At 41.9% G+C, this 24,812-nt stretch overlaps 1 protein-coding gene across 2 annotated transcripts in view; it reads right to left on the bottom strand.

The window, feature by feature from the left end:
* Positions 1 to 12,785: 12,785 nt before the first annotated feature.
* Positions 12,786 to 24,812, bottom strand: part of SDC1 (syndecan 1) — a 31,417-nt gene continuing 19,390 nt past the window's right edge. For both annotated transcript variants that reach the window (XM_053285972.1, XM_053285973.1), the window contains exons 2-5: positions 18,187 to 18,268; positions 16,475 to 17,043; positions 16,138 to 16,270; positions 12,786 to 14,935 (exon numbers count right to left, since the gene is read on the bottom strand). In XM_053285972.1, the coding sequence (XP_053141947.1) occupies positions 14,769 to 14,935; positions 16,138 to 16,270; positions 16,475 to 17,043; positions 18,187 to 18,268 (951 nt within the window). In that variant the 3' untranslated portion in view covers positions 12,786 to 14,768. The remainder of the gene's footprint in view (positions 14,936 to 16,137; positions 16,271 to 16,474; positions 17,044 to 18,186; positions 18,269 to 24,812) is intronic.

Raw genomic sequence — 24,812 nt, 5'->3', positions numbered from 1 at the left:
CTACATCACAATGGCAAAGTTACAGTTGATTCCTATCCAGTGCTAATCTGCACAGCAGCAATCTTTAATCAATGAGAGCTTTTAAGTATAGAATAAAATATTCCATAGCCAACTTCAGATTAATCAGGAACATTGACAAGCAGAAACTTCAGTTCATTCAGAATTCAACAGCTAGACTGTTACAGGAGTGACGATACAGAGAATATGTGACTCTACTGTTGCACCATCTACACTGGTTCCTGATTTGTTTCCTGGTACAATTTAAGGTGCTGGTTTTCTTGCAGATAAGAAATCTTCCATTACTCATAATGCTGCCAAATTTTGTGTGGCAGCTGTCAAGATCCACCAACAGCTAACTTCTGGCTTTGTTTCCTAGATGCCACTACAAAATGGCTACTGTGTTGGTGTATATTGTATGACTAAATTCTTATCTGAATGTAGTACTATTGGTTTGCATATACGTCTGATCAATGATCGTAATAAAGCTATTCATTTATTTAATGAATAGGCTATTCATTTATTCAAGGTGCTGGTTGATACCTTTAGAGACCTAAATGGTTTAGGGCCCAAATACCTAAAGGACAACCATCTCCCTTATTTATTTATATACATTTATTTACCACTTCACCCAAATGGCTCTGGGTGGTACACAGTAATAAAAACAAAACCCACAAATCAATCATTTTTAAAACAATCAATAAATAGAAAACAATTTGAAAAACAGTTTAAAACCATTAACCATTAAAACATTTAAAACAGTTTAAATATATGAGCCTGCAAAAATGCTAAGACCTTCAGAAGAGCTTCTGTTATGGGCTCCACCATGATTAGAGGTTTGATTGGGAGTGACTCAGGAAAGAGTCTTTTCAGTGGTAGGGTCTAGGCCAGGGGCGTAGCTATAATTGAGCGAAAGGGTTCAAAGAACACGGGCCCCCAGCTCCTGAAGGCCCTCCAGATCCACCCCTCCCTATTTTCTTCATTATCTCCCTCACTCTGGGGGGCCGCCAAAGAGAGGGATGAACACGGTCCCCCTCTCGCCTAGCTACGCCCCTGGTCTAGGCTATGGAATGTGCTTCCCCTGGAAGCTCAACAGCCACCTTTATTAGCTTAGCTGCCTTTCACTGGCAGGTGAAGACACTTCTTTCAGAAAAGCCTATGGAGTCTTATTAGTTTTTCTGACCTGTCATTCTTCTGCTGCTATGAATAATTTGTGTGGGTTCTCTATAGTCTAAGTTGTGTTTTTGTTTGCTATTGTATTCTTTTATATTATCTTGCATTGATTGTTGTTCACATACTGAAGTGGTATATACGTGGTATTATTTCTTTGTTGTAAACTGCCCAGAGATGTAAGTTTGGGCGGTATAAAAATATGTTAAATAAATTTAATTAATTAATTGATCGATTGATTGATATAAATTAAATTAACAAATATAAAATAATATAAAATTAATTAAATTAATTATAATTAATTAATTAATTAATTAAATTAAAATAAAATAAGGGCTGGCTACAGTCTCCTTCTTTCCTAAGCCAATTTAAAAGCTTAAAGATGAATTTTCTTTCCTGTCTGTATCAACACTAGCAGGAGATAGTTTGTGTGTTTTTGTTTAAATCATAGGGCAATCAATACCGCAATAACTTTCTCTCTGACAATAAGAATCAGGACAAGAGAAGGTAATGGTGCTCAATACAAATCTACATGAATCTATCTTTTAGATCTGGATTTTCCATAGATGCTATTCCGCAACTTTTTTCATCATGGAAGTCAATTGGGAAAATCTCACGTTCCTAAGTTTGATTAAATGGAATGTTTAAGATTATCTTTCTTCCTAAATATGAATGGTAGCTTTTATTTATTAAACAGTAAATTAATCACACTTAGAAATGCTTTAGCCACCAGTTGACAGCTGTCATTGCAAACAAAGAGTACAAAACCATGATGCGGCAACCGGAAAGAAAAGAGAGTATCTGTTCAGCAGACCAATGGGTGGGAGACAGTATCTGGCAGCCATTAAAAACAGGGAGTCAAACTAAGCCTGAACCCCAAAACCAATTAAAAGGAGGTTTTTTCGATGAACCCAAACGGAACCCGAACTGAACCTAACATCTCTTGATTGCCTTGAATCTGAAGTGAATTCCTAAACACAAAAATGTGGTACCCAGTTCAAAACTGATTCAATAACTGGGTGATTCTTTTGAGGGCTGGTGAGTGTAGCATCTTCTTATGGCTGCATAATTGGGCATACTCACTTTGTAGATGACCTTGGTTCTTGGGCCTCTACACACACACACAAACACACACACACACACTTAGTCAGGATGTTGGTCATTGATTTCAGTTGTGCTTAGTCATAACTAACTAGTCCGGATACTTTGTAAAGACATATACATTATGCTGGCTTTTCAAACTAGGGTGAATGCACCCACACTTTGCCTTGGTCTTTCAGCTCAACATTGGGCTTTGGTGGGGGGACTTTGTCCAGGCAGAAATTTAACAGGTGTGGTTTCCCATTCACTCGCTTGAGATGCACCTGATGGATTTCTGCCTGACATTTCTGAACAAGGCACAGTGCTCCCTGCACATGCCACCTACTACTTATAAGGCTTAGTGAGTGTAGCAGCCAGACAGTGAAACACCCCCTGCAGCTTTTCACTAGTTCGATATGTCTACAACCTAACACCATAGAGCATATTCAAAACTTGATTTCTTCAGGAGAAGAGAGAATCAGACATGTGGTGCTGCTGACTAAATGACACACAGAACAGCGAGTAACAGGAGCTGCATATCTGAGCAGAGACACCTTGGAATTTTAGCCGCAGTAAATCTACCTTGTACTTTTCAGCTGATATTATGTTGAAGTTATCTGAAAGATGGGTGTCAGATGCTTGGACAGGGGGCGTAATTTCAGTGTTTGCCCTAGGCGCTATTTTCCCTAGATACACCTCTGGATGGGTCAAGCAATAGGTGGTGCTGGGGCCTCGAGCGGAGGCAGGGGTGACCAGGTTGCAATGCAGGGATTGCATCTTTACCACAATTGCTGTAGAAGAGGTGGTGGTGGTGGCTGTTGCTGCTGCTGGGCCTCCTACCCTATGCCCTTCCAAACTCTATTGCTCAGTGGACTGCCAACCCTCCAGGACTGGCCAGGGGTCTCCCCTCAAATAGGCATCAATCTCCAGTGAGTTTTCCACACCCAGCTTTTAGTTCGCATCTCCTCCGGAATGGAGGATGTGTGCGTTCACATATTGGCCAGATTTACCCCAAAGTCCCTGTGAGCTATCAGGGAGTACTCCAGACATAATTCAGGGTTTTCCTTGCACATTAGAGCAGAGCCTGATTTATGTCCAGGGTTTAAAAATCCACTTTTTTGCATTGGTTTTGGGGGGCAAATTCAAACTCGCAGTAAAGCCTCGTAGTAAATTCATGGTAAAGCTTGCTGTCTGAAAACCCTCCAGGTGACTACAGAAAGGAATCCTGGAGATTTTAATGGCTTGATATTGTAAAAAATATTGTGGGGTGTGGAATTCAGGAATACCTTCAGTCAGAGTTGGCCACCAAGTGGAGCATCTCTCTCACTTGGAATCCTGGTCGCTACTTGCCTCGGAGAATCTTCAATAAAAAGTCTATTACTAAAATGAAACACAAACTCTTTGCCTGAGGGCACCTGAGAGTATTTCTGAATTGCTGATTAATATTTTCTTTTATCTCTTCTCTTCTGCATTAGATCCATTCCAGACTTGGCTTTATTGAATAACCATAGATTTCTTATCTGCTGCCTAGAGTTAATTACTCCCCTAAGGCTGGAGTCCTCTGTTTCTCCAGAGTTTCCCCCATTCAAGCTAGTGGACTGTTTGAGAATAAATGCATTGAAAACTGGACGATCATGTGTCTTTTTTATCAAATGTGTGTCTGGATTCTTGGAGGTGTGGAATTATCTTTAATTAGCATTCTCTTTTTGTTCCCCGATCCTTTAGGGCAACATATTTCAATTTAAATTAAATGTAGAAAGAGGCTCTGCTTCTAAAACCAGAGATACAACTACATCAAGTCTCCATGTGCACCGTTTAACAACAGGATTAGTTGTGAAGAAGCTAGTTTGGGGACCTCAGAAAGCTTTTATTTTATTCTATTTTTATGCTCCACCTTTCAATCTAAAGGATCCCTACGGTGGCCTACAGCCCTATCAACATATTATGTTCAGTACCTGTACAATCTGTTGCTGGGACATCTAAGAGGTTAGGTGTCCTTTATAGACTACATAAGTAAAAGGCAGCATAGAAGAATAAACATTAACTACTCCTGCCAAACAGAGAATACTCCCAAGACAGTCACAACCCCTTCTATTTCTGATGAGAAAGGTGCCTAAACTTTTCACCATGCTCAGGCACAAGCAACACATGCACAGCAGCAGTAATATAAAGTAAGGTGTGCTGTCAAGTTGGTGTCAACTCCTGGCACCCACAGAGCCCTTGTCTTTGGTAGAATACAGGATGGGTTTACCATTGCCATCTCCCGCGCAGTATGAGATGATGCCTTGCAGCATCTTCCTATATTGCTGCTGCCCAATATAGGTGTTTCCCATAGGCTAGGAAACATACCAGTGGGGATTTGAACCAGCAACATCTGGCTTGATAATCAAGTCATTTCTCCACTGTACCATTAGGTGGCTTACACCAGTGATATACTGCAACATTTTTTTGGGCATGCATACTTGTGTTATTTTAAAAGGAGAAAAACAACAACAAGGAGAGGGGAGTTAGACGGTGCTCTGCTTCAGGCAGCAAAATGTAATGGACCAGCCCTATGTATGCCACTGTTGCCACCTTCTTTCATCTTCATGTTTCAGTTCATAAGCTGTGCATCCTATACACAAATGAGATATTATTCTACAGCTTGATTGAAATCTAGCCTCAGATCATACAGCTATCATATGTGACCAGCCTGGGAAATGACATTGTCTCATGGGAAATGTGGTGGCAGAGGGAAGGGAAGTAGTATGTGAGTAATCCAAGCCTGTGATATACTGTCTGTACTTGGAAAATTGTTTTAAAATGTGTAATCCCACAAACTCATTGAACCACAGCATCTATTATATTTCTTAAACCCTCTTTCTTTGTAGTCCAAAACATCCTGCATTGAACCATAGCCTGTTTACTTTCCAGATACAGTGGGCTGAAGATGACAGGCAATTGATTTAATTATTAAAAACTGATCTTTTTAAAAAAGGATATATTTAGATTGACAGTCCATTCCCTTTTGAAGGCTCAAGGTAGTAACAGATTAAAAATTAACCTAACCAAATAAGTTTGAATCTAGTTAGAGAAGATAAAACATACTCTTAATAACCTCTTCGCCCCTGCTAACTAGGCAGAGGCACCTTTTTAACGTGGTTATTCTCTTTTATTTAGCAGGGGGAAAGTAACTGGCCCTATCCATCCCCAGCACAGTACTTCCAGTGACTGTTGCTGGTGTCTATCTTCTGTTTCTTTTAGATTGTGAGCCCTTTGGGGACAGAGATCCATCTTATTTATTTTATTTCTCTCTGTAAACAGCTTTGGAAACTTTTTTTGAAACTCTGTATATAAATATTTGTTGTTGTGTTAAAACCCTGACCCCAGGAAGCCAGTGCAAATGGCAATGGGAATTTGCACCAGCACAGTGTTGCTTCCAGTGACCGGAAGGGTGCTTAGAGATTATGCCAAGTGTGATTCTAGACACCAATTCATTGGGCCCAGATCAGTATCTAGATGAGGGAACACTGGGAGATCCATGTAAACCATTCTGAGCTTTCTAAAGGAAAAATAGGATATACATGAATGAGAGTGTAGTGACCAGTCTCCCCTCCCTCTAAAGAGTTAACAGGAAGTGAACCCTTGTCTTGACTGACAGGCTGGTAAACTCCAGGGCTCACCCAATCAGCTCCAAGGGGGGGATTCTGGGGGAAAGAAAAGAAGTCTGGGCAGAGAGTGTGGACTAGCAGAAGGTCGGATGCCTCATGGCGGAGCTGCAGGTTGATCTCTCAGGGTGAGAGATCTGCAGGAGGCTTGTTTCTCGAGTAGGATGAGTCCAGGGGCATAGCTAGGGGAGAGGAGGCCCATGTTCACCCCTCTCTCCGGAAGCCCCTCGGAGTGAGGGAGATAAGAAAATAGGGAGGGATGGACCTGGGGGGCCTGGGTTCTTTGAACCCCTTTGCTGAATTATAGCTAAACCCCTGGATGAGTCAAGGAAAGGGGAAGCCAGGACTTTTTGTTTAGTCAGACAGTGCATCAGGAGTTTATTTTGCTTTTGTGTGTGTGCTTTACATGTCCTGAAATATCAATTCTTTGCAACTAAGTAACTAAGTTTTGGTGTATGTCACCCCAGCATCATTCAGGGAGCTTTTGAAGTATTCTTGTAACCAATTAAGTATTCTTAAGTGTATCTAAAAAGCTAAAAGCCTTAGACAGAACCCATCTGTAGTAATTGAATAAAAGTTTTTTCCCCTTGTTCTTTTTACAAGCCTCAGCAGGTTGGTTAGCCTCAGCAAAGGGGCGGGGGGGTGAGATAAGGGAGATTTCTCTGGTGCAGAACACATCTCAAAGACAGCTTGGCCAAATTAATAATTAGCTCCACATGCAGGCAAAACATGACTTTTTCTTTAGTCTTTCCTGTTAGCAAAAAGAGGGAGCCGATTTTTTCATTTGCCCATTACCCAGCTGTAGAGGGACCTTGGACTAAAGCACTTGATCCATTGGTCCAGTTCTAGGCAAGTCTTAGAGTGCTTGGTAGCAGCAGGAACCTACCAGAAATTCTGGGTTTACCCAAATCTTTTCTTAGCTTTTCTGGGTTTGGAAAGTTAAAGATTTTTAAACCAGCCAGTCTGCTTCTCACAGCCCAGGAAAGGGATGATTCAGTATTAAAGTCTCCCCCGTGCTGCAGAACTGGTTTAGACCATCAGGGAGATTATCCATTAACCTGGTCTGAGTCAGGAAAGGAAACAAATTCCGCTACCCCTAATCCACTACAGCGAGATATATGTTGCTTCTGTGATGTAGTCACTGTTAGGTCTCATGCCACTACACTGATATCTAGATCACTGGAACCACCAACAAGCACCACACCTGCTAGGAAGGAGCTGCTGCCGGCAATGGAAATCTAACCTATTATTAGATTTAGATATTATCACCATCATGGCATGATCACATGCCACACGATCTGCCCATGGAGAGAAGCAGCAATTCAACTGTTCAAATTAGTTCTCAGTAATGTGATAAGCATCCCTGGAGAAAGTAAGCACATCTTACTGCAGGAAGCCAATCACATTCTCCACAGTAAAATATGCAGCTGTCTTACACTGAGTCAGACCCTTGGTCCATCTATTGGCTCTACCCCGACTATCAATGGCTCCCCCCAGGATTCAGAGTGGGGACTTCCAAGGATTTTCAGGAACTAGATTACATTTGGTAATCTAATACTCTGTACTTGCAAATGGCTACAAAAGGAAGATACTGTGAACCTAGGCACACATTTGAAGGAAAAGTTCACAAATTTCATATTTTAAGGAATTCAGTACTCACTGCCTGGCCCTTACTGTCCCCTTACATCAGTGGCCAACATGACTTGAAACCACCCCCAAACACATATGGGCTGTAGGGATCAGATGTGCTAAGACTGCATGCTCGATCCTTGAAAGCAGAGCTGTCAGGGTACAATATCATCATCCGAACTTATTGTCCCTGCTCAGCACATGACAGTCCAAAACAGGATCAAAAGCCAATTTGCATCTGAGATCATTTATTCCACTCAAGCATCTGCTGTCATACTTGATACACAATGTTCTGACTCAAGTTGAGAGACTGATAACTGCTCAAAGAGTGGAAAATACAACCTGACTCCTCCACACCCTTGCAGGCATGCACACTTCCCTGATCTACAGATTTTAGGTTGTACTAGATTTGCTCCACAATAGGAGGAGGGGTGAAAACAAACAAAACAATTACAGGTGATTGAGGGGATGGTGATATGTATACAGGTTTTAAAGCAAACACATACAAACATCTTGACCCTGATCTCCCCCCAAACTGAATTAGATGTATCAAATCCAAAAAGAAAAAGAAACCAAAGATGTCAACTGCTAATATACATCCTGACAAGTGAAACAAAGCCCTCTTTTCATGGAAGGATCCAGCTGAGGCATGCTGCTACTTCCTTTTGAAAGGAGTATCAAAGGGGGAAAAAAATACCTGGCAGATTAACGGCAAGTACCTGCCTGTTTATGACAAACAGGCTGGATGTTAATAAGCAATTTCAACAAAGACAAAAAACTGAAGAACGTTCAGGAACACACTCACACATATACAACCCTTTTTCTCCAGCCCTAAATGCTAATCCACTGATCTCCACTTAGCTTCTGAACATCAGTTTCTGCATTTCCAGAGCATCCCTGGAAAAAAAAGCCTCGTGTTTGTTTTTGGAAGCACTGCTTGAAACCAAAGGTTGCTTGTGAGTGCCGCTGCCAGTAGCATTGATACTGCAGCAGCTTTATTAGATTTGGAGGGACTCTGGCAAAATGCTGAAGTCAATGCAACCTATGAAACAGTGAACATTTTGATCACTGTGGATTTTGTTTGGCAACACTTCTGTCTGCTTTCCCTATCTGTTGGGGATACTGCAGATGGAGAGAACTAGCAACAGCAGGGATAAACTCTTCTAAAGTGTGAGAGTTATGGCAAACTGTATACAAAGATAACCACTTCCAGAAGATGGCTGTACTGCCTGAGGGGTAGCTGTGTGCTTATTGCAGCAGAGGCAACGAGGCGGGCACCCTAAAGACTAAAGTATTGTGACATACACTTTTGTCCATGAAAGGTTATGCTGCAATAAATTGGTCCCTAAAGTGCCACAAGCCAGTCCTTTATGTTCAAGAGTCTAGACAAGACCAGCTTGTTTTTATCGTACTTGCATCTGCTGGTTTTCTTCTCATATTCAAAGCAGTTTTGGAGTTCAGCTTCAGCATCTGAGTCATAACGTCTTCCCCACAGGCCGAGGGTACTTCTATTCATGCTTGGGAAAGTGTATGGTCCCCATGGAGCTATTGACTATGGGAAATGCACAATGCCGCTCTCTACAGTTGCACCCTCTTCCTCAGAGTCTGTGTGTGACAAACTCCAACTGAAAACTAGTATGACTGTGAAAAGAGCACACTAGGCCTGTTCATCTCCATCTTCCTTGTGTATCACAACACCACTCACTAGCGGGCATAACAGACTCGATCCACTCTCAGTAATGTAGGCCAGCAATACGTTAGTGCAGAATTTATGTCTTAAGCACATGTTTATATTTTAATTTGTAGGAGATCAGTTGATCCATTCATAGATTCCTATCAAATTTCTTCCAGTTTCCAGACACATGGGGCATACCTTTAGATGCATTCTCAGTTCAGCTAAATTTTAGGAAAGCTGCTTCATAAGGTAGACCAGCCCTGCAGTATTCGCTGCCCTTACTAATTGCTTAGGACAATAAAATCATCCGAGGAGGGGCCATTGGTCAGTGGCAAAGCACGTCTTTGCACACAGGACGGCTCGTGTTCAATCTCAGGTATCTACAGCTTGAAGAATCAGGTAGCGGTTGATGGGAAAGATCTCTGTGCAAATCTTTGGAGAGTTGCTGCCCCTGAAGAGTAGGCAATACTGAGCTAGATGGACCGACCCTCTGATTTAGTAGGAGGCAGCTCTTGTCGATTTTGCTGCCCAGCTATGCACTTAACCTAGCTGCACTTCTGGATCTGTAAATTCTGATCCTTGTACATCATGTTGTTTTGACTGCTGAATTATGGAAATGCTTAGCCAAAATTTCTGATCCAGTTAGAAGCAAGGTAATTCCAGTCACCCATTCCAGGGCAGCACGTTTACATTGTCAATTATCAGCTACCGTCTTCACATAGCTGGTTGTGCTAAACAGTGTGGTTGCAAAATCTCTCACACATCTGCATGAGCTCACAGTCTGACTCAAGACTTCATTGCAGAGCAGGCGTAATTCAGTCTGGGAACAGACTTGGAGCTGCTGGATACTTATCACAAACAGGCCATGGCAAAAAGAGGTTGCACAATTTCATTTTTGGTTTATTTTTTTTTAGAGAGTCTAATCCAAAAAGCTGCCTCTTAAAGTAATGAGCTTCAGTATTACAGCTTGGGTGCAATTTTCCCATAGACATGTTTTTACAGCTGTGGTTAACATGTGACTAATGCTTACAATCAAGTAACCACATAACCACTCCTTAAAAACTGTGCAACTTCATTAGTAAGTTTGGAGCGGGTGGGTAGGGGGGAGAAATATACCTAGCAACTTCTGAAAATGTAGAATATGCTTCTCAATTACTTTTTTACTGGCTTAGCTGTGCACGTTACTATGAACATTAGGTTTGGCTATGGTTACTGATCTAAATCCAAGGTGGTTTCATTGTGTGATTTTTTTGGTCATAAAGCAAATGCCATCAAACATTAATAGGAGTAATAAAGCTAGCTCACTTCTTAAGCAGACATTCCTTCAAATAAAATTCTTTAAAAATTCAAGCTACCCCATTTGCAAGTAGACCACCCAAATCCAATCATTTTGTCTACTTGTTAAGTATAATGAGGAAAAACCTTACACACACACACACTCTAAAAGGTGCTTTAGCTCTTCAGCACTATAGTTCATAACCTTAACTATAGGGGAGAAATCTATTTCTTGGTCAATATTTGGGCATACAAAATGTAGATAAGAGGTTTGGCAAGAGTCAAAGCTAAGCCAAGAAAAACTACCAGCTCATCCCACAACTTTGTTTTATGCCCAGAAACCAGTTCAACACAGATATCCATCTTACAGGAAGTTTCCCAGACCTCTGCTGAAATGGGGGTACAGAGGAAGACATCCTCTTCTCCCAAGGTCAAGATGTGCTAAAGTAAGGTTTGTTTTACTTTTTAGGACAGATCAGTACCACCCCATTTTATGAAGCCTGTGCATACACTTTTGAGATATATGCACATGAATGCATAGAGCAAGGGAAAGGCCATGCTCTAACTGTGTACAACAGGGGCCCCTAGATCTTTGCTCTCAAGTGTGTGAGCTTTACTCCACAGAGTACATTATGGCATTCAAATAAGACATCCAGGCCTTCTGCCATGGATACAGTACTAATGATTTGGGAACATTGTGTAGGCCTGCAGTATAGCAGTGTTATGAAATTTTTGTACCACAATAAGCTGCTTGGGAAAGAGTTATCACACAATAGACATGCTTTTTTGGAGAAGTATTTCCAGTTTGGTACCGCAGGAATAAGCTGGCCAGTTCCTCTTAGCTAGAGTTCCAAAGACGCTTAGCTGTACATAAATTCCCTCCATCACATATAAACATGGTAATTTCCCCAAGTCCACACAGTAGACACTTCACAATGATGGGGTATTGCCACGAGTTACGAGTTGCAGTAGATAGAATACCGATATAGAACATGGAGTCCAGAATTCCTAACACTAAGGGAACATGGTTCTGCCCCATCCCCCTCAGCAATGATTGCATGGCAGGTTGTACTCCAAGGGGACAACCTCTGCCAAGGAGTGCAAGTCTCACCATAATAAATCCTTACTACCCAAACTTCCACAAAGTAAGCTGGTGCTTCAAGAACTCACAATGCAACATTTTCCAAGTACAGAGGAAAGGAAAAGAAAGATTGTGCCGTCAAGTTGGTGTCGACTCCTGGCAACCACAGAGTTGTGGGTTTCTTGGTAGAATACAGGAGGGGCTTACCATTGCCACCTCCCGTGCAGTATGACATGATGCCTTTCAGCACCTATCTATAATCACCGCTGCCCAATATAGGTGTTTCCCATAGTCCGGGAAACATACCAGCAGGGATGCAAACTGACAGCCTCTTGCTCCCTAGGCAAGTTGCTTCCCTGCTGCGCCATAAGTTCCCTTCTAATAAGCTTCCATATTCAACCCAATACTGACAATCACACCTTGCTTTTGGAGCTACCAGTCAGGGGTAAAAGAGGGTAATACTAGTGGGTTTACCTAAGAGACAGCATGAAGTGTTTGCTTCCTTGTTCAACGCACACCCTTCCCATTCAAACTAAATAGGCTTTTACAATTCCATGGGATTGTTAGTATAGCAGCTCTTCCCTTTCCCCATATTCTGCTTTCCCAGGGCTTTGAGCTCAGTGACTTGACTTGTTTACCATTTAGGCCCTGGAACAACAGCTTTTGTGAGCAGATGTGTACTAGCATGGCTTCCTTGTAACCAGAGGCTGTAGATGTTCTATGAGTGTGCACGCACATAAGCTCTATGCCAGCAGGACTTGCTTTCAGGTAGACATGGGTAGGGTCAGTGGGTGTGCATTTCCTCTACTGAAACCAACACATTTTTATTTATTTATTTGAAACATTTGATATACCGCCCACTCCGAAGACTCTGGGCGGTATACAAAAACACATCTACAGAATAGTCAGCTGGGCCTAGCATAGTTCTATGGCTTGGCCCCATTTGTCTAGCTATGGTTATCACCTTTTAAATACTTATTCAATTGCAGCTAAAGCCCTGCATAGTTCCAAGATTAAATTGGTTTGAGGCGTGGAGGTTTCATAGGCCATATCTTGCTTCGGAGCCAGTGTATTCAGCTTGCCTTTTGTGCTGAAAGATAAGCCTTGTCAATACACAAATATGTAACTCCACATTTCACACGGGTAATTCCAAGGTTGTTTGAATATACCTGGTATTCTGAATATACCAAACAAAATTCAGTTGAAAAAAAGATTTGGGTAAAGACACAAGACAATTTAATTTGGCAGACTGCCTTTTTATTGCATGTGTATGTTTATGGAATACAAAAAGAACCAAAATGAAGTAGTTGCATTTGGCAATTAGCAATTCATTTGCATCATTTAAAGATACAGGATTCTAGTTTCCACTTGACCATTAAAAACCCACTAGTTTTTGTTACTTACCCAACAGTAGCGTTTCCTAATTCCAATAAGGTAAATGTCTTCTCACAGATAAAAAAGACCCAGTGACACTTAAAACCTCATTGTAAAAAGGCAGTTATGGATATTTGCTTTGTATTGAAAGTGAAGAGCCAGCCATGTTTAAACACCAAAAAAGAGTTTTAACCCAGCTATTTAACAAATATCAAGGGCTTTTTGGCAAGGAAAGATGTGACCAACCAATTGGCAACTAACACAGTTATGGTTTATCTGAAAGATGTATTGTTCCCCACCCCTCCCACAACCCCAAGCATGGCACTATATATTTACAATGCCTCACTGTAAACTCATCCTTTTGCCTACACCTTTGTTAGAAACAAAAGTGCCTTGCAAGCTAACAAGTGTAAATAGTGAACTAAGATATGGTAGATGTGTTTTCTCTAAAAAAAACAACCACCCCAAAGTCTTTATAGAAGCTGTTTGGCATAGACCATTCACAGCCATATCATCCTGTACATTACAGAAGTCATACATCTATATTTATTTACTCTATATCAGCTACCTGTTTCCAAAAGAGTACCTCCTCCCCCATCCAGTATACAGTGTACTTAAAAACAATGTTTAAATACTGCTTTGGAAGTGCTGACATTCATTGATTTGGTCCCATTAATAGACAGCCCAGCAAAACTCCACTTTACCTTTTGGGCTCAAAGGAGATGAAGGCACACAACATCATTAACTCCCTCTTCTACACGGAATAGCTTCTAAAGACATTTGATCTTCAAACTTCGTTAATGCTCTAGCACAGGTTGGATCAAGATAAAAGACAGCCAGGTACATAACAGATGCTAACTCCCCTAGGCTCTGCATTTCGAGCTTATGCTCACAGAATTCATACTACAAAAAACACCAATCTAATAGGATTCTAGTCCATGGGACTTGGCAGGCGCCGGAGTCCTCATTACCCTTTAACATGCTCCATCCTGTACATTGCATGTTACACCCAGCATTCTTTCTAGGTACTAGATGGTGGAGAGAAGTTGGGAAACCAAGTGGAGAAGTAGCTGCTATGAAAAACTCGATGCAGAAGAGGTAGATAAATGGTGGCCCTGGGACTCCTACATCGCTCTGTACACAGCAAACAGATCCCAACACAGTCAGTAAGACCAAAAGAAATTGGGAGAGCATGTACTTCTCATATACCCAATCCCCAGGCGTCATCTCTATGCTGCTTCAGGATGTGAAACAGTGTATATAAGATTTCTGCCCTCAAATGCTGGAGGGATCTAACTTCTAACCTGGTACGAGCCATGGTTTAAGATCTCCACCATTTTGGACAGATCATTGTTACTGGAGGTCTTTCCCTCTCGTACCACTTTCATGTTCAGCTTCAATACAATGACTTCGTGTTATTCAAAGGAAGAACAGTTGAAAGCCACACAATAGCCTTTAAAAAAACACACATACTTGTGGCAAATAAAGGATGGGGAAGGAGGTCTTTAATATACACAAGTTATACCTTACTAATTTCTTGACATTTTTCTGGATGTCAAGACTATTTACAATTGGTTCCTTATTTCTCCTAAGGAGTCCTTAGATAAGACAAAGGCAGTTCCTCTGTCCCAGCTTTACAGGTAATTGTGCAAGAAAGCAGGTTAGCGTATTAATCCAGGTTGACTTTGGAAAAAATCTAGAAGTTCCCAATGGCAAGGAGGCAGAGGCTTAACTCAGTCTTATGGCTTTTAGTTTCCCCCCCTTTTAAACGCAGTGAGAACTCATGGTGTCCAGGGACAGAAGAGAAATTCAAGCAAAAGTGTCCTTAAGTTCAGTTAGTTCATGCATAGAATTCTTCTTGTTTGTGTGGTTTTTGATAACCCCCATTTGATTGTTTTGGTTCATCCAATGAATAGCTTCCTTCATCTTTTTTCTTCATTCTGTACAGCATGAACCCAACTAAAAATCCAGCAAACAGCAAGCCTACAAATCCACCAGCGATGACCCCTGTGGAAAATGCAAAGATTAATGTTTTCAGACTAGGATTGTGAAGCAGAGAGCACACACTTACTCTTCAAACTAGAACACTCACCCCCAACCAGAGAGGCTCCATCAAGTCAGTGTTATGTGAAGGAGTCTAGATGAAGCAATCCATATTAGGGATGTGCATGGAAACCTTCGGCGCCGGCAGGGGTAGCGCTTTAAGGGCGGGGGAGGGTGTCCTCACCCCTCCCGCCGCATTTCCCCCACCCGCGTGTTGTTTTTTTAAGCCCCTTGGGGCGGCAGCGTTCCTCCCTGCCGCCCCGTCTTCCCCTTCGGCCGGAAGTCGCGAGTGTGCGTGCGCCTGTTGCGTGCGCCCGCCCTTCTGCCGTGTGCACGCGCGCACACAACGGGCGCACGTGCACTCGTGACTTCCGGCCGACGGGGAGGCAGGGAGGAACACTGCCGCCCCGAGGGGCTCACAAAAAACAACGCGCTGGCGGGGGAAATGCAGCGTGAGGGGTGAGTACACCCTCCCCCGCCCTTAAAGCGCTCCCCCCGCCGGCGCTGAAATGCCCCCATTGCCGAAACATTTCGGAGGCCTTCATAATGGCCTCCGAAACATTTCGGGCACATCCCTAATCCATATGGCCACTCTTTGGGGGTTATTTTTCTCCAAGCTTTTGGAGAATAGGTCATGGTCACACCAAAGCACAATTTTCCAAGTTCAAACATTTGTGGACATACCCAAAACTTTGAACATAACCTTGATTCAGAATTTGAAGCAACTTTAGCATGCAACTAACTGATTTACCCCCTTCATTGAAATGTTATACAGAATACTATCAAGCATCCCATATGAAGGCCTTTGTCCATTTAGTAACCTTTGTTGCAAGGAAGAGACAAAAATGTTACTGTTCAATATTTCTTACAAAGAACTTTGGCTATTGCACAAACCTTTGGCTACTTGTTACCAGCTTAAGATGTATTTGCACAGCATGATGAAAAAGATTCTGCAGCAACGTTCATGTTGCAACAGGAGCCAAATCCCTGATATCCATACTTTTACCACATTACAAAGAATAGAGTTATCTACGTCACACAGGGAAGTACCAGTCTAGCCGATGTGAACCAAGACAGTACTGGCCACTTCACCAGTAGAAGTTTTAGGTAAGGGTTGGGGGAGAAAAGAAAGTTTGCTGAAATCATGTAGTAGGACTTCTACATACCTCCTAGAACTTCTTTCCTATCCATTATTCCTGCAGATTTTGCATCATGTGTTCCTGTATCCCCTGCTCTGTTCTCTGGTTCAGATCCCTTTGCTTCTATTTTGTCATCAAGTAGGTTAAATGTGAAGTCACCCTGCAAAGGGGGGAAAAGCCATTTACATTTCTTCCCACTGGTTTCAGCGCATACACCATTTTCATACAGTTATGGATTCTGAAGGTGGTCCCCCATCTGTTTTAGTTCAAGAATCATCATGCCATGCAGCCTAATGCCCAAGGACTTGCACTGTAGTATCTTAAAATGTTAAGTAGTATGGCTAAATAGTAACTCAATTCTTACCTGATCACCAGAACCATCTTCAGGTGATAAAATATCTTCTTCAGGCAGAGGAGAAAAGATATCATTATGAAGAATAGTGATGCTTGTAGTGGGACTGGGAGCATCCAAGCTAGTCTCACTCGTTGACACAGTGTGAATAGTCACTTCTTTATCACTGTTAGATAGATAAGGGTGATCAGGATGGATTTCAGGCTCAGCAACTCTGACTGTGCTAGAGGCTTGAGAGGTTGTGATTCTGACTGTGGAAATATGATGAGTCACTGGGATTTTTGTCGTTACAACTGCTGACCTTGTTGTAGCTGCTGACCTTGTTGTAGCTTGCTCAGCAAGTGAGCCCATCTCATCTCCAATAGGTACTGCTGGCTTGTCAGTCACCAGATCGCTTGTTTGGAGTACAGGGGTGCTTGTTGGGGATACAGGTACTCTTTCATTGTCTTCTATAGGGCTGTCTGCTGTCTGAACTTCAGGTTGCTGACTTGGGACATGAGCCGACACTACAGAGATTGATGCATTTGTGCTTCCTTGTAATGCAACAGTCCGGGGAATCACAGGATGCTCTAGCAAAGAACCTAAACATAAAGGACTCATTTTAGCCAATATACCAATATCCTCAGAAGTTCCCTCAATAGATTCGTTGAAGCAGCAGGCAAATTGATTTGCAAAGAGACACCTTTTAAAGTGGCGATTCCCTTTATTGAGCAGGGTGAGAGCAACTGGTCCTATCCAACCCCAGCACAGCATCCCTCCATTGGCTGTTGCTAGTATTTGCTTTATGTTTCTTTTTAGATTCCAAGTCCTTTGGGGACAGGGGACTATCTTATTTTGTATTATTTATTTTTAATATGTAAACCATTTTGAGAACTTTGGTTGACAAGTGGTATATAAATATCCATCGGCGTCATCGTAGTAGAAGATTAAACCTGCCCACTCTCGGACAACTAATCATGGCACTCCTTACCACAGACTGTTGGAGGTCTGTGAAGACAATACTGAGCTAGATAGACCAGTGGTCTGACTCAGTATATGGCAGTTTCCTATGTTCCTAAATTATAACACAATTTCATCTCCTAGGCTAGCTAGTACAAAGGAGATGCCAAGACTGAGCTACAAAGCCTGAAGTCCCTAGTTTGAATCTTATTTCTGCCATGAACTTGCTAGACAGCCTCAGGCAAACTACTCTCCTCTCATTGTCATCTCAGATATGGAGATAATATATACTTTACAACAATCCTGTTAAGGATTACAACAATTGTGAATTAAGGACTTTGAACTCTTTAGTTCCCAACATTCATTGATAATAGCATTTGTCTAGTGCTGAGTTGTGTTGAAAGGAATTATTGCTCAAACCTAGTAAGCAACCAAAATTGCTTAACAAAATTTTGGTAGTTAAGTTTTAAATGTGCCATCGAGTCAGTGTCGACAACTGGCGACCACAGAGCCTTGTGATTGTCTTTGGTAGAATACAGGATGGGTATACCCCGCCATCTCCTGCACAGTATGAGATGATGCTTTTCAGCATCTTCCTATATCACTGCTGCCCGATATATGTTTCCCCCATAATCTGGGAAGCATACCAGTGGGGATTCAAACTGGCAACCTCACATTTGCTATTCAAATTTCCCCACTGCGCCATTAAGTGGGCAAATTGCTTAATCAAGTGGCCAAAATTGCTTACCAAAATTTTGGTAGTAAGCAACCAAAATTAAACATACCTGCACCAGAGCCAGAGAAAGAGTCATCATCATCACCCGATGAGTCCAGGTCTTCAGGTGGGAGACTGATGTCAGTCGTTTGCTTTAAAACAGAAGACAATGGAAGTTTTAGAACGTGTTCCAATAGTTTCTGCATCATTGTTACATGTTACCAACTGTAGTAAGTTATGTTTGCATAGGGGAGGTGTACTCTGTGCACACTCCGGAAAAAGGGCCAGGCCATCCAGTGTAGAGGATGCAGGGCAAGATTTTGCCTTCACCACACTTGTGTTGTCATGAGCAGAACTATAGCCCTCCCCGCAAAGTAAATTTAAGCAGTTAATGACACCACCAAGGTTGAAAACTAAACCTTGTCCTAGTGCCCAACAACCTGCTCTTATCTACAACCAGCAATGTGCGTTTGGGCAAAGACTTTCAAGTTCCTCCAGTTTTTCACTTGCTAATAATTTTCCATCTCATATAAGTGTTCAGAGCACCCCACTGCATTTCTTGGACACACCAGCATATGACAGAATATTGGGACCTGGATAGAAACTCCTTAGAATGACCAGATCAAGAGAATGTGTATATTATTCTAGCTTGCTGCATAGAATTCTAGATAGTACAGGTTTTGGAGAAGCATAGCAAACAATTCTTTTGCACAGAAGCAAGTCACTAAGAAGATTCAGAATCATGCAAGAGGCACAGGAACTTATTTTGCACAAGACTACCATCATCATGCTTGGTATACTAAAGTGCCCTTAAGATGTCACCACAGCAACATGGGAGCTGTTTTTCTACAAGTTCATCCCACAGTTCTGTGGTCAGGATCTGTACAACTGGCCCTGTCCATGGGATGGTGAGCCTTTCAGTTTTACAGTGACATGCAGAGGATCCTATGAAACAGCTCCCACATATAAAGAGTATCTGACACATTGCAGGTTTTGAATTTAATCAACTTGTTGTGAAAGAGGTGGCAAGTATTTAGTGATGATTGACACATGGTCAAGGAGGAATGTTTGCATGCCACGAAGAAGGTGCAGACTCTTTGAACACTGAAGCTCATTTGGGACATTCTCCATGACCATCTGGAAACTCCATACATGCAGCCTTGGACTGCATGATAGGAGAAAGGCAGGATATAAATGCAATACACTATTTTCAGGATATTTGGTTACATTTGATCAACAATTATATAATGAGAAACTGTATTACTATTTGACACACTGAAACATGTTAATGCCAAGCTTGTTCCAGGCTGGCTAAAGAGCCAGAAAGTGTTAGAAAGCTAGTGCTAGAGATGCCGTTACAATCACCGCTAAACAGTGGCTATGAGAGGGCAATTGATTCCTTAGGTAAGATGTCTTATTTAATTCATTTGAGAGTCTCATGCCCCCTAAATCCCCTTTTTGGAAACATCTGATCACCTACAAAAATGCAGTCTCTCATATGCCCTGATTTAGGTAGGCCAGGGAGTAATGGCAGTGTCATGTATATGGTTTGGGCTAGTTTTCTTCATGTTGTGCCTGTGTGTGTGCATGATGTTCTTCACCAGACCAAGACAAACACACACACCCAGATATCTTGGTTATTTTCTCTATATTGTTTGATTGTGCCTCTCACCATGTTTCCAAGTTTGTCAGCATGTTATTTAAAGACTCCTATCTTTCTGAGTCTTTCTACTCCAAAAAAATAATTTTACAAGTTGCGAACACTGATTTCACCATTCAAGGTTTAGTAATAGTTACCAGCCATTACACTATGTTTGGTACATATTAAAACATGATTTCTAAGACATATCTTCAAATCTGTGCATTGAGTGAATTGGTTGCCCACAACCCTAGCTCAATTAATGCTGAACAGCAGTCACATGCGACAATGGATGCATCAACAATACAGAAGCCCAGAACAGCTTCAGAGAATATGGTGCCACCTTGCCTCAGAAGGAAACTATTATTTTGGCATTATTTTCTACTGGTGTCCTTGGCCCTACAGAATTTACAAGGAGATTCTTTTATAAGAGGGGTGTGTGTATGAGAGGGGGCTCTTCAAATGCCTTAGGCAGCTTATGCTGAGATACAATTTTGTTGCAACATGGAAAGCTAGTTATGGAACACTGCTTTGGTAGACTAGATCTGTTCAGGTGGGAGGAGCAGGACAAAATTCCCAGGAGAATCTGATAAGAAACACCTTGAAAACAATGCATTCAGTAGTTCTGATTCCCAGACTAAGGTGTGTTGGGAAGCCAGTTCAGATGTCAGATGACTACTTCATCTTCTTTCCCAATCCAATAGCTATTAGTGAAGAGTTTTAAACAGCAGACTTCTTTAGCTATAACAATACAACACAGATTCTACTCTAGTTTCCTGTAGAAGCTTGTTCTAAACAGGTGTGCCATTTGTTAACACAAAAAACCCATCCTCAGTACTGGAGGTAGCTAGCCACAGGGGAGACCTCTGGTAAAAGGTGCAAGCTTACAGACTCCTCACAAGCTAGCCAGAAGTGCTTGTTACCTCAAAGCTACAGGCAGTGTGACTGCACATGCATACCTTAAAAGGAAGCATTCTGGGTTCTAAAACTGGATCAGATGCTGATAAGGGAAAACCTTAGTCCATAAGCTGCTGCCAACTAATAATTTACTTTCCAATCCTTGGATGTTATTCATTCATTCATTCGATTTCTATACCACCCTTCCAAAAATGGCTCAGGGCGATTTATACAGAGAAATAACAAATAAATAAGATGGATCCCTGTCCCTAAAGGGCTCACGTTCTAAAAAGAAACACAAGATAGACACCAGCAACAGTCACTGGAGATACTGTGCTGGGGGTGGATAGGGCCAGTTACTCTCACCCACTAAATAAAAAGAATTACCATGTTAAAAGGTGCCTCTTTGCCAAGTTCGCAGGGGTTGCAAATCTCAAAAATGCAAATTTTAGAGATTTGCATTTAAGGTTTTTTGGTGTGCAATTTTTTTGCAAATGGTTACGTTTCCCTTTATTAAGCATTAGACAGCCACAAGCCACATCTATTTAGTGCTCAAAGTGATAGCAACCTCAGAATCCCCCACACACACTTTGTAGTGTAGAAAGCTGGACCCTTTGTACAAAATGCATGCAGCTTCAGTCTAATTCCAGGTAGGACTTGCTGGATCTTTGCCAAATAATCATCCCTGGTTGGGTTTCCACTATCCCCAGAAGACTGAAACAGCCATTCCACACTTAGATCCCTGAATGTTGCCTGAACCTTACTAACAGCACTGCATGTTTACTCCAAAGGAAGATTCAACAAGCAAGATTGCAACCCAAGTGTTTTTGTTCTACACCAGAAATATATTTTTTTAATTCTCCCTTTTCAAGTGTTGAGTGCTCTGAATATTCCAGAACACAGGCAAGAAGGGGCAAGCTTACTCCTCATGTGTCATTTGGGTTAGAAGTGAGAATTCTAGAGCATTGCTCTTAGCACTGCAGTAGCCCTTCTGGCCACTAGAGGCACGAGGACTTATGTTAATAGGTCTCTCTTGGTCAGTTAAAACTGTTCAGTTGTCAAAGGCTAGTGCCTGTTTGTTTATGTTGTTCAATCTCTTTCCCCATGTGTGATTTTTAGTTTAATAAATTTTGTTTTTTTGAACTCAACCTACGTCTCCAGATAATCTATTGGGCTAAACTTCTTTACCACCAGAGCATACTCTGTGTGAGGATTTTAATGTTTCTCCTCACAACCCCTCAACAAGTTTCAGGAGTAACATGTGGGAGAGAAGAAATAAATACATATGTGCATTCTTCCATCCTTCCCTGTACAGAGAAGAGACGACTGATGTATGGGAAAGTGCAATATACACATGCTTCCTTTTATTATCACTTCCCTGGAATACCTAGAATAGCAATATACTAGACTGCTGTTCCACCAACTGCATTAGATGAATTGCTCCTTAATGCCTACAGCATTGTTGGCAGCTAGTTAGAAAGTTCTGCTTGCTTTATATCTTGGGCAAGTAATTATGTCATGGACCAAGACAGAAGTGTAGCCCAGATATCCAGACCATACTTCACCACTATATCTACATCTTAAGATTCCAGACTTTGAAGGGAATTTGGAGATGTTTTAATCCAGCTCCCTGTCCAGTGCAGGAATCTGTTTTAGCATCTGACACATGGTGGTCTGGCCCCTCTTTGAAAGCCTCTAGCAAAGAAGAGCTCACCAGAGTAGGAGGCAGATTGTTTCACTGTCAAGCAGCTCACAGTTGATCATTCCTAAGATTTCCTTTCCAAAGAGGCAGGACACTTGCAGTTAACAGCGATGAAGAAAGGCACACTGTATGATATCACTGCTAGTGAATCAAGAACATTTCCTGTCGCATTCAAGTATAGACCTGTTGCTGCACTTTGTCAGAAACACTAGATTTCTGCATCTCTAAATATTCCCTTTGAGTTATCTGGCAGCATGTTTTGTAGGTATAAGAGATGCTACTTGCCAAGGAGTTTAGCAATTCCTGTGCTTCAAGCAGGGATAGCTACACAACTACCTGCTAGTTTTAGTTACACTAATATGTAAAAGGTTTTAGAGTCCAAGAACATGCAAGGAGATGAGAATACCTACTTCTTGCAGAGTTCTCACACTGAGCAAACAGTTTTGTATTCTAGTTACTCCCAGTGCAAAGTATTAGAGAGCTGTAAGATACTTCACTCAGCTATTACGACAGCCCTGAGTAAAGTACTTTACCAAGGCACTTTACTCAGCTGTAGGCAGTTGCCTGAAACAAAAGTCCATTTTTTAAAATTAGGTCACTTATAAAAGCAGTCTCTTATCTTACAAATAAAGAGGCGAAATTCTTACCCATTGGGGTTCTGAACAGATTTTCTAGACTCATTCTAATCCCCTTCCTGCTGCACCCAATGATTCCACCCCTTGCAGAAGTTTGGGGGGAGAATACTAGACTGAAACAAGGTATCCCAAGGACAGAGTTCACCCAGACAGACGGTCCTGTTAGGGCGCTGTCACTTCAAACTGTAAGTGGAAAACAGTATGGCTAAGTGTTGCACCAAGAAAAATTACCTGTATATACACACTTTACCTTTACAAGACATAGGAGAAATTCTCACGATCCACCAAAAGCGGGCTAAGGGAGCCTAGCCCCCTTTTGGAGGATCGTGTGCTACCAAGGGAGCCGTGCAGCTCCTGGCAACGAACCCTCTTAGCCCGTCTATTTGATCGTGTGTTGCAGTGGCACGGCTCTGCATCACAGCAACACATGAAGAGACCCCCACCGGGAGGCTGAAACAAGCCTCGTGGCCCTGGGGGTCTCTCCAGGAAGCCCCACACACTTGCACGGGGCATCCTGGAAATTCCACCCAGGGCTGCAGGAATGATAGTCTGCAGGGAGAACGGGCTAAGTCCACCCTCCCCGCAAACCCCATTCAGGCGAGTCTCACTGATCGTGAGACTCGCCTCACTGTATATCAGGGAGGCAGCTAAACTAGAGTTTCTCTCAAGTATTTAGTTTTCTAGCCACAACAGTGAGTATTTAAAGTCTTCAAATAAGAGATTCTGCATCTTAATCTGATCCAGTATAGTCCATACAGGTTTTTATCAACTCCATGATTAACAATTAAATCCTGGGTATTTAAGAGAGCGTCTTCTTTGCTACGAACCACACCACCCATTGAGGTCATCTGAGGAGGTCCGTCTCCAGTTACCTCCAACTTGTTTGGTGGTCATACAGAGATGGGCCTTCTCGGCTGCTGCCCCAAGATTGTGGAATGCGCTCCCTGCTGAGTTACGATCGTCCCCATCTCTGGCTATTTTTAAAAAACATTTGAAAACCTTTTTTTTAACCCAAGTCTTCTCAGGTTTTTAATTAAAAATACTGTTAATTTTATGGTTTTTAAATTATTGTATTGTTTTAACTTGTATAGACCCAGTTTATACAATGGGGCAATGTTATGTAGAGGTATAACACTAGCATGAAGCAAGCTATGCAGTCCAAGCAATCTTCACACAAGTCAGTCAGTGGATCCACCAAATATTAGGAGGCAGATTTTTTTAAGTGCAAGTTAGCTGGAGTTGAAATATAGGGTTTTTCCTTCCCTTTCACAGGAAAGAGCTTAGAGTTGTCATGACTGGTTTGTGTTCCAAATGAAATCCTTTAGACTACCACTATACCTAAGACTACCACTATATTTAGACTTTATTTTTATATATTTATTTTTTATATATTTTATATTTATTTAGACTACCACTATACCTAAGAGAGCCAGTGTGGTGTAGTGATTAGAGTGCTGGACTAGGACCGGGGAGACCCGAGTTCAAATCCCCATTCAGCCATGATACTAGCTGGGTGACTCTGGGCCAGTCACTTCTCTCTCAGCATAACCTACTTCACAGCGTTGTTGTGAAAGAGAAACTCAAGTATGTAGTACACCGCTCTGGGCTCCTTGGAGGAAGAGCAGGATATAAATGTAAAATAAATAAAATAAATAAAATAATGGCACAGTGGAGAAATGACCTGACTAGCAAGTCAGAGGTTGCCGGTTTGAATCCCCACTGGTATGTTTCCCAGACTATGGGAAACATCTATATTGGGCAGCAGTGATATAGGAAGATGAGGAAAGGCATTATCTCATACTGTGCGGGAGATGGCAATGGTA

Source organism: Hemicordylus capensis, chromosome 1, assembly GCF_027244095.1.
Source record: "Hemicordylus capensis ecotype Gifberg chromosome 1, rHemCap1.1.pri, whole genome shotgun sequence".
Classification (NCBI taxonomy): Eukaryota; Metazoa; Chordata; class Lepidosauria; order Squamata; family Cordylidae; genus Hemicordylus; species Hemicordylus capensis.
Note: the sequence above shows the minus strand (reverse complement) of the source record. Positions and strands in the feature narration are given on the sequence as shown.